Below are 13,088 nucleotides of genomic sequence, written 5' to 3'. Positions count from 1 at the left end.
GCCTATTCCTTTTTCATTTAGAAGATAGTGTTGCACAAAAACATGCTGATTTAAGCCTCCACCAGTACTGGTATCAGGCTGTATTAGCTTTGCTCTGACTCAGCTAACTAGCGATTAGCATTAGTGGCTAACACAATTTAGCTTAACTTGCTAAGAAAATACAAACTAGCTGTTTGAAACACAAACTAATATCGTAATTATGGAACACTTGTGGATTTATATTAAGATCAAAGTGGAAGCAACATTGTTGCATGTGCTGCATTGACCATGCAGACTGAACGAAAGTGTCTCGTGGTCTTGCAACAACAAATGCGCTCGTTGAGTGAGCGAGAGAGAGTACTCAAGTAGCGGAGTAAACTATAAAAATGTATCACATTTAACAAACCAAACAAAACCCAAACCCGTCCGTGCATAAATACCACTATATAGTACAATACGGTACACCGCCCAGCCCGGTATACCGTGTTTTCCCACAAATTGCATTTTGGTAAATGTTTGAACATGTTTATTTAGCTGCTTCATTACAGCAGTTGCATGTTCAATAATGGGCTATAGACTTTACTGTAAGACAAAGGGTGTGCTATTGTTGCATGTTTTCATTAAGCTCTTAATGAAAAATGTCAGTTACTTGTACAAGCATGCATAGTATTTTCTGTTGGTCACGTAATTTTGTTTGGACATTTTTTTTTTTATACAATATGTGACGGGTGAATGAGGGTCAGTGAGTCGGCAGCAAAATCGGCCGAAATGTGCATACCTAATATCGGGATATTATTTTTCGCGATGTAGCGACAATATCGCGTTCAAAATGTTGAGCTAGTTGGCTGTACCTGCACCAAAGCTCCAGTGTTGTTATTTCGTAGCTTGTTCTCAGTCTTTTTAAATAGGGAGCCAATTTGTTTTCAGCACATATTTCCATGACTGATCAAAACTTGTTTTCTCATGACTCTAATTTCCCTCAGCAGAAGACATGATGAGCGATATGTTTGGAATATCGAAACTAGGGCTGCATGATTCATGAAATTGAGATATTGGTATGTGCAATATCCATATCGCAAGAGGCTGCGATTTTTCTCCTTTATTTGACGATCCGTAAATACAACAACTAGACTCCGGTACCCCCTCCAATGAGACACGCTAGACTGTTAATTCACTCTCTGCTTGGAATGCACATGCAGGCCAATCACAAGCTTCCCCGCTTAGAGCACGCAGTTAGGTGCTGGTGGGTGAGGAGAGAAAGTGCTTTACCAAAGACGGTACAATATGAGGTTTAGAAACTCTGTGGCTTTACCTCCGAGTGTGTGTTGGAAACATGAGTGCTGTTAGTACTAACGACAGTGTGGTATATGGTGCCAAATAAGGGTGCCTCTTCAGTGGTATGGCAGTATTTTGGCTCCAGGCAAACCAATAACAACCAAATGCAAGTTGTGTTAAAAGTACCTCAGATTTGTGGCGATGACAATAGGCAACACAACAAATTGATTCAATCATTTGAAGAATGGTGAAAAAAAATGCCCAACAGCAGCAAAGCCCCTCAGCCACAACCAGCCACCTACGTCAAACAGGCATTGATTGCCGATGTGTTTTCAAGTATAATACCCTACCTAAAACATCCCGCAGACACATCAGAGGCTATCACATAGCCAAATACATGGTCCCTATTTACAGTTGCAAAGACAGCTTCAAGAATATGATAAACAAGCTGGACAGGAGATACAAGATTCCATCTTGCACATATTTCTCCCAAGTCGCCATCCCAACACTGTATAACAAAATTAAGGGAGAAGTTTAAACATGTCGCGTTGAATGACTTGACCAGACTCCAATGTTTTGGACACAGGCTGCACCTTGTAATCGGTAGGCTACGTGTTGCATGTTTTTAAGGCATTTTGATATTCAATTTGAATGATTGAGCCTACTTATGCATATTTACACAATCATAAGGCTATGGCTGCCTAAATAAATAAATAACTTAAGTTATTTAAGAACTCATAATGGTAAAATAGTAAATAGGAACTCTTTATTCATTAATAAGTGCGGTGCTTATACCATACTATATTTTGATAAATCTTGAAGTTCCCACATATGCTGAGCACTTGTTGGTTGTATAGCCTACCTGGTTGGCATGAAAATGAACCACGGGAAAAGCATCCTCCATTTGCTATTTAAGTGCGTAGATGACGTATTTTTTTCCCGCTGCCCCTGTTTGGAGACAGCTGCATCAAAACAAATTTCACACATGTATATTATTATTTAGTATATGTAAAGACGAGATTAAATCAAGAATAGTCTGATGGGTGACAATATTAGCCTATATTATCACTTATGGATGATGCCCAGCATAAGAAACAATGACTTTTTTGTGAGACTTTTTCGACTAATAGTCGCACACCTCATGTATCCTAGTCCATATGTTTTGATAAGGTTTGTATCGCAATTTAAGTGGCCAAATAACTTCTTTAAAATGAAGCACATTAATCCGCTTTACATGGGTTGTAGAGCTTAATTAGCATACATAAGCAGCGCGTGAGTTTCACGTTTGGGGAAGATAATTTTCACCGTAAAAATTAACCTTTATAATAAAAGCATTACATGCATAATCGCATTTGGGTCACTTTTGATAATGGTGTTTTCTTGCTAATGGAACATTCACGCTTATAGCTTACTGCCATGTGCGCATTGCTGTGCTTATAATGTGAGGAAATAGCCTAATAGTTTAACAACATTTTAAGCTAAATGTTCTGATCTGTTGTGTGAGCCACATTGTGTAAAAAATGTTTGTTTTTTTATGCTAGTATTTGTATTAATTTGGCATCTATCGCATCCCACAACTGTCCCAGACTATGTGTGGAATATTATTTTTAGCATAGAATAGTTCAACTTTTGTACTATGGGGGATAGTAGATTAACATAGCCAGTTGTTGTTTGCTGATGAAAAGTGAATGTGGACAGTTCTCCCAATATCTTCAATATGCATCTCGGAATTGGTTAAGGTTGCGTCCCCGATGTGTCTGTCTTCATTTGTAGCCTGTGAGAAAGACTCGATCAGGTGATGGAGAGCTATATGAGTGAGTTGCTCCGGCACGTGCAGCGCTCAGGGAAAAGGGCACAACGCAGCACTCCGGGCCAAGGGCACAATTGCCACCTGACGCAAAAGGCATGGATTTTTTTAGGGTGCATTACTGCCACACAGAGGGGATGCCGCCATGCAATTGCTTGTCAAATTGTGAGTGAGAAACTTATAAAGTGTGTACGCCCTGCGCAAACAACAGCAGAGCTCATGCCTTTCAAGCTACTTTTTTCAAATCATCATTAGTTGCATCATGCAGCCTTACAATGTATTAAAAATCAAAACATGTAGAACAACTCAAGTTACATTAACTCTAAATTAAGCATATAGGAGTACCTATTTCTTCGTTAACCGCTCAACACAGAATAGCCGCATGTGCACACTCCCTCAAATCATTTGGAGAAAATATTTATATTTTATTCAGCTTTGTTCAATTGTATTCTTCATACTATAAAATAATGCCACAGAATTCAAAGGAAATCTTACCTGCTAGATGTGTAGCCCACAGCCATTTGGCATAGCCAGATCAGGACCTAACATAAGGGGCGGCAGGTAGCCTAGTGGTTAGAGCGTTAAACCAGTAACAGATGAAATCCCCGAGCTGACAAGGTAAAAATCTGTCGTTCTTAACTGATTTGCCTAGTTAAATAATGTTTTTTTTGTTTTTACTCAGACTATGCTATTCTGTTCTATTCTTCTGAAAAGACTACATATTCTTCATATCATGTTTCTTTAGACCTGTCTAAAATAAATAATGGATTTATTGTGAAGGTTTAGGCTATATTACATGGATTTATTAGACTTTGGAACATTTTAAAAAGGTCTGCATCATTGGCTTGTAGGCTATACGTTGAAGCCAGGAGATGCTAAATGTGTATGTTAATTAACAGTCAATTACCGTGAGACCGACCCGTTATTTGCTTGACAATCACCATCTGATGAAATGATTGCCACATCCCTAAACGGGGCACAATTTGAGCGAGTTCCTTCCTACAAATATCCTGGTATTTGGCTTGCTACCAAACTGTAATTTAAAGAACATGTCACTGAGCTGGTGAAGAAGTTGAAGTTCAAGGTTTGTTTCTTTTACAGAAACCAAGCATGTCTGAATTTTCTTAATAGGAAATACATTGTCAAGGCCATTTATGTCTATTTTAGAAAATGGGGATATTATCTACACTACATATACAAAAGTATGAGGACACCCCTTCAAATGACTGAATTCTGCTATTTCAGCCACACCCTTTCCTGTCAGGTGTATAAAATCGAGCACACAGCCATGCAATCTCCTTAGACAAACATTGGCAGTAGAATGACCTTACTGGGGAGTTCATTGACTTTCAACATGGCACCGTGTCAAATCAGGTTTTATTTGTCTCATGCATCGAATACCACAGGTGTAGACCTTACTGTCATAGGATGCCACCTTTCCAACAAGTCACTTTGTTAAATGTATGCACTTCTAGAGCTGTCCCAGTCAAGTGCAAGTACTGTTATTGCTCTAGGAGCAAGAACAGCTCAGCCTCAAAGTGGTAGGCCACACAAGCTCACAGAACGGGACCGCCGATTTCTGAAGCTCGCAGCACGTATAAAATTGTCTGTCCTAGGCTGCAACACTCAGTACCAAGTTCATAACTGCTTCTGGAAGTAACGGCAGTACAAGAACTGTTTGTTAGGAGCTTCATGAAATGGGTTTCCATGGCCGACCAGCCGCACACAAGCCTAAGATCACAATGCGCAATGCCAAGCGTCGGCTGGAGTGGTGTAAAGCTCACTGCCATTGGACTCTGGAGCAGTGGAAACGCATTCTCTGGAGTGATGAATCACGCTTCCACATCTGGCAGTCCGATGGACGAATCTGGGTTTGGCGGATGCCAGGAGAACGCTACCTGCTCCAATGCATAGTCCCAACTGTGAAGTTTTGTGAAACAGGAATAATGGTCTGGGGCTGTTTTTGATGGTTTGGGCTAGGCCCCTTAACTCCAGTGAAGGGAAATCTTAATGCTGTGCTTACAACTTTGTGGCAACAGTTTGGGGAAGGCCTTTTCCTGTTTCTGCATAACAATGCCCCCATGCACAAAGCAAGGTCCATACAAACATGGTTTGTTAAGATCGGTGTGAAAGAACTTGACTAGCATGCACAGAGCCCTGACCTCAACCCTATTGAACACCTCACCGACTGCAAGCCAGGCCTAATTTCCCAACATCAGTCCCCGACTTTACTAATGCTCTTGTGGCTGAATGGAAGCAAGTCCCCACAGCAATGTTCCAACATCTAGTGCAACGCCTTCCCAGAAGAGTGGAGGATGTTATAGCAGCAAAGAGGGGACCAACTCCATATTAAGGCCCATGATTTTAGAATGAGATGTGTATCTGGCACAAGCTACATTCCTTGCCAAATGACAACCGTTTAATCACAAATTCTAAATCCAATGGTTGATTTGAAGTAGTAAAATGTGTTCCAACGAGCTGCAGTTTTGGAATCATTTCTTAGTCTATTTTCAGCTTAGGCTACTTTGCGAACTGCTTTTGTCATTCAGATTGGGTCAGCCTAGGCCAGTACATGAACAGTCAAATGCCCATCCCTTTGTGTGTGACCTAAATGTTGTCCAGTAATACTAGCCCTAGCTCCTCTCTAAGAACCCGGTGGTCTATACGGGCCTTGTGTGTCTGTGACTCTCTGGATGGTTTGGAGAGTTAGTCTCCTAGCTAAGTCTACTGTTGTATTACTTACTGTACGGTCTGGCTGTTGTGTATGATGTAGTTAACAGAATGAGAGATGAACAGGAGACAAGTAACTGGCTAAGACCTACCTTGAGATCTGTGGCGCATGCTACGTGAACTTTTGGTGCAAAACTGAAAGTTTGACTGGACAGTGACTGGACTGCATTAGTTATTCACATGTGTTCACTGATACAGTTCCTTCAGAAAGTATTCACACCACTCTTGAATTTTCCAAATTTGTAGTTGTTACAAAGTGGGATGAAAATGGATTTAATTGTAAAAAAAAATGATCAGCGATCTACACAAAATACTCCAATGTAAAAAATATGTTTTAAATATGTCCACAGTTTCGGCCCCCCCTTAGGTTCTCTGGCAGGCTATTCCAGAGGCTGTGGGCATAATAACTAAATCATCTCACACTTTCTTTTTTTTGTTACATTTGTTCCCAGGTGTGGATAAAAACACCGGTGGGCTAGCACTGCTAGCATTAGCCTGCTCTGTTTTCACAATGGCTAGCAGCTAACTGCTACTTAACAGGAATCCTTGACACACTTGCAGTTCCAGCCATAAAGTCTCACTGTGTTGCAGAATCCGTACCAATACAAACTTTACCTATGATTAAAAATGCTGTTCATTGACTACAGCTCAGCATTTAACACCATAGTACCCTCCAAATTTGTCATTAAGCTCGAGACCCTGGGTCTCGACCCCGCCCTGTCCAACTGGGTCCTAGACTTTCTGATGGGCCGCCCCCAGGTGGTGAGGGTCGGAAACAACATCTCCACCCCGCTGATCCTCAACACAAGGGTGCGTTCTCAGCCCTCTCCTGTACTCCCTGTTCACCCATGACTGCTTGGCCATGCACGCCTCCAACTCAATCATCAAGTTTGCAGACGACACTACAGTGTTAGGCTTGATTACCAACAATGACGAGACGGCCTACAAGGAGGACGTGAGGGCCCTCGGAGTGTGGTGTCAGGAAAATAACCTCGCACTCAACGTCAAAAAAACAAAGGAGATGATCGTGGACTTCAGGAAACATCAGAGGGAGCACCCCCCTATTCACATCGAGGGGACAGTAGTGGTGGAAAGTTTTAAGTTCCTCTGCGTACACATCACGGACAAACTGAAATGGTCCACCCACACAGACAGCGTGGTGAAGAAGGCATAACAGCGCCTCTTCAACCTCAGGAGGCTGAAGAAATTTGTCTCGTCACCAAAAACACTCAACTTTTACAGATGCACATTCGAGAGCATCCTGTCGGGCTGTATCACCGCCTGATACGGCAACTGCTCCGCCCACAACTGTAAGGCTCTCCAGAGGGTAGTGAGGTCTGCACAACGCATCACCGGGTGCAAACTACCTGCCCTCCAGGACAACTACATCACCCGATGTCACAGGAAGGCCAAAAAGATCATCAAGGACAACAACTACCCGAGACACTGCCTGTTCACCCCGCTATCATCCAGAAGGCGAGGTCAGTACAGGTGCATCAAAGCTGGGACCGAGAGACTGAAAAACAGCTTCTATCTCAAGGCCATCAGACTGTTAAACAGCCATCACTGACATTGAGTGGCTGCTGCCAACATACTGACTCAAATCTCGAGCCACTTTAATAATTAATTATTGGATGTAATAGATGTATCACTAGTCACTTTCAACAATGCCACTTTATATAATGATTACATACCCTACATTACTCATCTCATATGTACAGTTGAAGTCGGAAGTTTACATACACTTTTGTTGGAAAAATGACTCCAACCTTTGTTTACAGACAGATTATTTCACTTATAATTCACTGTATCACAATTCCAGTGTGTCAGAAGTTTACATACACTAAGTTGACTGCCTTTAAACAGCTTGGAAAATTCCAGAAATTGATGTCATGTCATGGTTTAGAAGTGTAATTGACATCATTTGAGTCTATTGGAGTGTGCCTGTGGATGTATTTCAAGGCCTACCTTCAAACTCAGTGCCTCTTTGCTTGACATTATGGGAAAATAAAAAGAAATCAGCCAAGACCTTTGTTCATCTGTACAAACAATAGTACGCAAGTATAAACCCCATGGGAACACGCAACCGTCATACCGCTCAGGAAGGAGACGCGTTCTGTCTCCTAGAGATGGACGTACTTTGGTGCAAAAAGTGCAAATCAATCCCAGAACAACAGCAAAGGACATTGTGAAGATGCTGGAGGAAACGGGTACAAAAGCATCTATATCCACAGTAAAACGAGTCCTATATCGACATAACCTGAAAGGCTGCTCAGCAAGGAAGAAGCCACTGCAACAAAACCGCCATAAAAAAGCCAGACTACGGTTTGCAACTGCACATGGGGACAAAGATTGTTATTTTTGGAGAAATGTCCTCTGGTCTGATGAAACAAAAATAGAACTGTTTGGCCATAATGACCATCATTATGTTAGGAGGATAAAGGGGGAGGCTTGCAAGCCGAAGAACACCATCCCAACCGTGAAGTATGGGGTGCAGCATCATGATGTGGATATATTGAAGCAACATCTCAAGACATCAGTCAGGAAGTTAAAGCTTGGTTGCAAATGGGTCTTCCAAATGGACAATGACCCCAAGCGTACTTCCAAGGTTGTGACAAAATGGCTTAAGGACAACGAAGTCAAGGTATTGGAGTGGCCATCACAAAGCCCTGACCTCAAGCCTATAGAAAATTTGTGTGCAGAACTGAAAAAGCGTGTGCGAGCAAGTAGACCTACAAACCTGACTCAGTTATACTAGTTCTGTCAGGAGGAATGGGCCAACATTCACCCAAGTTATTGTGGAAGGCTACCCGAAATGTTTGACCGAAGTTAAACAATTTAAAGGCAATGCTACCAAATACTAATTGAGTGTATGTAAACTTATGACCCACTGGGAATGTGATGAAAGATATAAAAGCTGAAATAAATCATTCTCTCTACTATTATTCTGACATTTCACATTCTTAAAATAAAGTGGTGATCCTAACTGACCTAAGACTGGGAATTTTTACTCCGATTAAATGTCAGGAATTGTGAAAAACTGAGTTGAAATGTATTTGGCTAAGGTGTATGTAAACTTCCGACTTCAACTGTAAACTCAGCAAAAAAAGAAACGTGTTTTTTCAGTAAACTTAACGTGTAAATATTTGTATCAACATAAGATTCAACAACTGAGACATAAACTGAACAAGTTCCACAGACATGTGACTAACAGAAATGGAATAATGGGTACCTGAACAAAGAGGGGGTCAAAAGTAACAGTCAGTATCTGGTGTGGCCACCAGCTGTATTAAGTACTGCAGTGCATCTCCTCCTCATGGACTGCACCAGATTTGCCAGTTCTTGCTGCGAGATGTTACCCCACTCTTCCACCAAGGCACCTGCAAGTTCCTGGACTTTTCTGGGGGGAATGGCCCTAGACCTCACCCTCCGATCCAACAGGTCCCAGACGTGCTCAATGGGATTGAGACCCGTGCTCTTCGCTGGCCATGGCAGAACATTGACATTCCTGTCTTGCACGAAATCAGGCACAGAACGAACATTGCTGCTGGTGGCATTGTCATGCTGGAGGGTCATGTCAGGATGAGCCTGCAGGAAGGGTACCACATGAGGGAGGAGGATGTCTTCCCTGTAACGCACTGTGTTGAGATTGCCTGCAATGACAACAAGCTCAGTCCGATGATGCTGTTACACACTGCCCCAGACCATGACGGACCCTCCACCTCCAATTCAATCCTGCTTCAGAGTACAGGCCTCGTTGTAACGCTCATTCCTTCAACAATAAACGTGAATCCGACCATCACCCCTGGTGAGACAAAACCGCGAATCGTTCAGTGAAGAGCACTTTTTGCCAGTCCGGTCTGGTCCAGCGGCGGTGGGTTTGTGCCCATAGGTGACGTTGTTGCCGGTGATGTCTGGTGAGGACCTGCCTTACAACAGGCCTACACGCCCTCAGTCCAGCCTCTCTCAGCCTATTGCGGACAGTCTGAACACTGATGGAGGGGTTGTGCGTTCCTGGTGTAACTCAGGCAGTTGTTGTTGACATCCTGTACCTGTCCCGCAGGTGTGATGTTCGGATGTACCGATCCTGTGCAGGTTTTTGTTTCACGTGGTCTGCCACTGCGAGGACGATCAGCTGTCCATCCTATCTCCCTGTAGCGCTGTCTTAGGTGTCTCACAGTACGGACATTTCTTGCAATTTATTGACCTATCCACATCTGCAGTTCTCATGCCTCCTTGCGGCATCCCTAAAGCACGTTCATGCAGATGAGCAGGGACCCTGGGCATCTTTCTTTTGGTGTTTTTCAGAGTCAGTAGAAAGGCCTCTTTAGTGTCCTAAGTTTTCAGAACTGTGACCTTAATTGCCTATCGTCTGTAAGCTGTTAGTGTCTTAACGACCGTTCCACAGGTGCATGTTCATTCATTGTTTATGGTTCATTGAACAAGCATGGGAAACCGTGTTTAAACCCTTGACAATGAAGTACTGTGAAGTTATTTGGATTTTTAGGAATTATCTTTGAAAGACAGGGTCTTGAAAAAGGGACGTTTCCTTTTTTGCCGAGTTTATATAGCACTATTAGCCTAAACCTTTTCCACACCTGTCAGTCCAGACTAAGAGGAGCAGTGAGCCTTGCCATTAGGCAGAATGGCAGATATCAGTCATTGTTTGTGTACCGTGTTCATTTCTTATCTGTAATTGTTTTTCCGTCAACAACAGTACATTTTTGTCTTTCTCTTCCACTCTCCCTCTACCTCTGTTTTGCTTTTCTCCCCCATGTTTTATGTCTGCCTCTCTCTCTCTCTCTCTGTGTGTCTCTCTGTGTGTCTCTCTGTGTCTCTCTCTCTCTGTGTGTCTCTCTCTCTCTGTGTGTCTGTCTGTCTTTTGTGGAATACCAGTTATAGTTTCTGAGGGTTGACGTCTGAACGACTGACCGAGGGACCTGAGAATCCCCCCTACACCATCTCACCCTGTCTCACCCGCCTCCCCCAGAGGGAGAGAGCAGCCACTACAGCCAACATGGTGCTGTCACAGAGACAACGAGACGAACTGTAAGTACACACACACACTAGTGATATGTGGGGGGCGGGGATCGATAGTTACATATCGCAATATTATTTTGGACGATATTACATTGATACTTTGACTCAAAGTATCGATTTGTAATGCTAGGTAGCATTAGCTAGCGATAGCTGGCTCTACATTTGCCAAAACGGCAATATTTTTCATCCTATGGTTTGTTCTAAATCTTTTTAAACAGTGCGGCAACATGTTTTCCGCACTTTTATTTCCTTGACTGCTCAAAACTAATTTTGTCATGCTCTTTTTTTTTTCTCTGCAGCAGGAATATAGTGAGCAATATGTTTGGAACATCAAATCGCAATACATATCGTATACACATCATTTTGTGAGCTCCCTGGCAATTCCCAGCCCCAGTTTTTTGGTGTGTGTGTGTTAGGATGTTTTCACACTTGATCCCTTTCAGACTTTTTTTTTTTTACTTAGTGCGGTTTGCTTAATTTTTAGTGCAGTTTGAACACTCCAAAGGAACTCGGACCCCTCAAAAAACCTCTGTTCGCTTGGGGGGCTCTTTTGAGTTCTCTCTTTTGTGGCACCAATGTGAGGGTTGATGGCAGGGTAAAAGGTGTTGCAGTACTCTGGTAGCTGGTCTGGGAATTGTGACATGCGAGCTTGGGGAGCTTTGCATTAACATTGTCCTTAAAAAGGGAACCGGAGGTGGTCTCAGTTTGCTTCAGGGGCTCATTTGAGGGGTTTGAGTTCCATTTAAGCGAACCGCACTGAGTCATTAACCTGTTTAGGATAGGGGGCAGTATTGACACGGCTGGATAAAAAAACGTACCCGATTTAATCTGGTTACCACTCCTACCCAGTAACTAGAATATGCATATACTTATTACACATGGATAGAAAACACCCTAAAGTTTCTAAAACTGTTTGAATGGTGTCTGTGAGTATAACAGAACTCATATGGCAGGCAAAAACCTGACAAGGTTTCAGGCAGGAAGTGGCCTGTCTGACAAGGTGTCGTTCTTCTTGTCTCTGTTTATTGAAGAGTGAGGATCTTAGCTGTCCCGTGACACTTCCTACGGCTGCCATAGGGTCTCAGAAGGCGGCAAAAAGCTGAATCGTGGCTTTGCAGGCTCTGGCTGAAACAAAGTAGCGCGTTTGGGTAGTGGCTGGTTACAGTACTGTGAGACTCAGGCGCGTGCCCGCGTCGACCGAAAGCTTTGTTTACTTTCCTCAGTTTAGCTAAATGGACATTCCCGGTTGGAATATTATCGCTTTTCTACGAGAAAAATGGCATAAAAATGGATTTTAAACAGCGGTTGACATGCTTCGAAGTACGGTAATGGAATATTGAGATTTTTTTTGTCACGAATTGCGCCATGCGCGCGACCCTGATTTACCATTTCAGATAGTGTCTGGGACGCACGAACAAAACGCCGCTATTCGGATATAACGATGGATTATTTTGGACCAAACCAACATTTGTTATTGAAGTAGCAGTCCTGGGAGTGCATTCTGACGAAGACAACAAAAGGTAATCAAACTTTTATAATAGTAAAGCTGATATTGGTGAGTGCTAAACTTGCCGGGTGTCTAAATAGCTAGCCCGTGATGCCTGGGCTATGTACTTAGAATATTGCAAAATGTGCTTTCACCAAAAAGCTATTTTAAAATCGGACATATCGAGTGCATAGAGGAGTTCTGTATCTATAATTCTTAAAATAATTGTTATGCTTTTTGTGAACGTTTATCGTGAGTAATTTAGTAAAATGTCAGCGAATGCTAGTTCTGAACGTCACATGCTAATGTAAAAAGCTGGTTTTTGATATAAATATGAACTTGATTGAACAAAACATGCATGTATTGTATAACATAATGTCCTAGGGTTGTCATCTGATGAAGATCATCAAAGGTGAGTGCTGCATTTAGCTGTCTTCTGGGTTTTGGTGACATTATATGCTAGCTTGAAAAATGGGTGTCTGATTATTTCTGGCTTGGTACTCTGCTGACATAATCTAATGTTTTGCTTTCGTTGTAAAGCCTTTTTGAAATCGGACAGTGTGGTTAGATTAACGAGAGTCTTGTCTTTAAATAGCTGTAAAATAGTCATATGTTTGAGAAATTGAAGTAATAGGATTTTTAAGGTTTTGAAAATCGCACCACAGGCTGCAAGTGGCTGTTACGTAGGTGGGACGAATTCGTCCCGCCTAGCCCATAGAGGTTAAAAATTAGCTGAAAGAGAACACGTGTGAAAACACCCTTAGATGAGCA

The 13,088-nt window shown here is 42.5% G+C and overlaps 1 protein-coding gene across 5 annotated transcripts in view; it reads left to right on the top strand.

The window, feature by feature from the left end:
• lis1b (Lissencephaly-1 homolog B) overlaps window positions 1–13,088 on the top strand; it is a 53,656-nt gene that overhangs the window by 8,979 nt on the left and 31,589 nt on the right. For all 5 annotated transcript variants that reach the window (XM_014195675.2, XM_045716209.1, NM_001140263.1 and 2 more), the window contains exon 2: window positions 10,688–10,840. In XM_014195675.2, the coding sequence (XP_014051150.1) occupies window positions 10,809–10,840 (32 nt within the window). In that variant the 5' untranslated portion in view covers window positions 10,688–10,808. The remainder of the gene's footprint in view (window positions 1–10,687; window positions 10,841–13,088) is intronic.

Source organism: Salmo salar, chromosome ssa04 (genome assembly GCF_905237065.1).
Source record: "Salmo salar chromosome ssa04, Ssal_v3.1, whole genome shotgun sequence".
Taxonomy (NCBI): Eukaryota; Metazoa; Chordata; class Actinopteri; order Salmoniformes; family Salmonidae; genus Salmo; species Salmo salar.
Note: the sequence above shows the minus strand (reverse complement) of the source record. Positions and strands in the feature narration are given on the sequence as shown.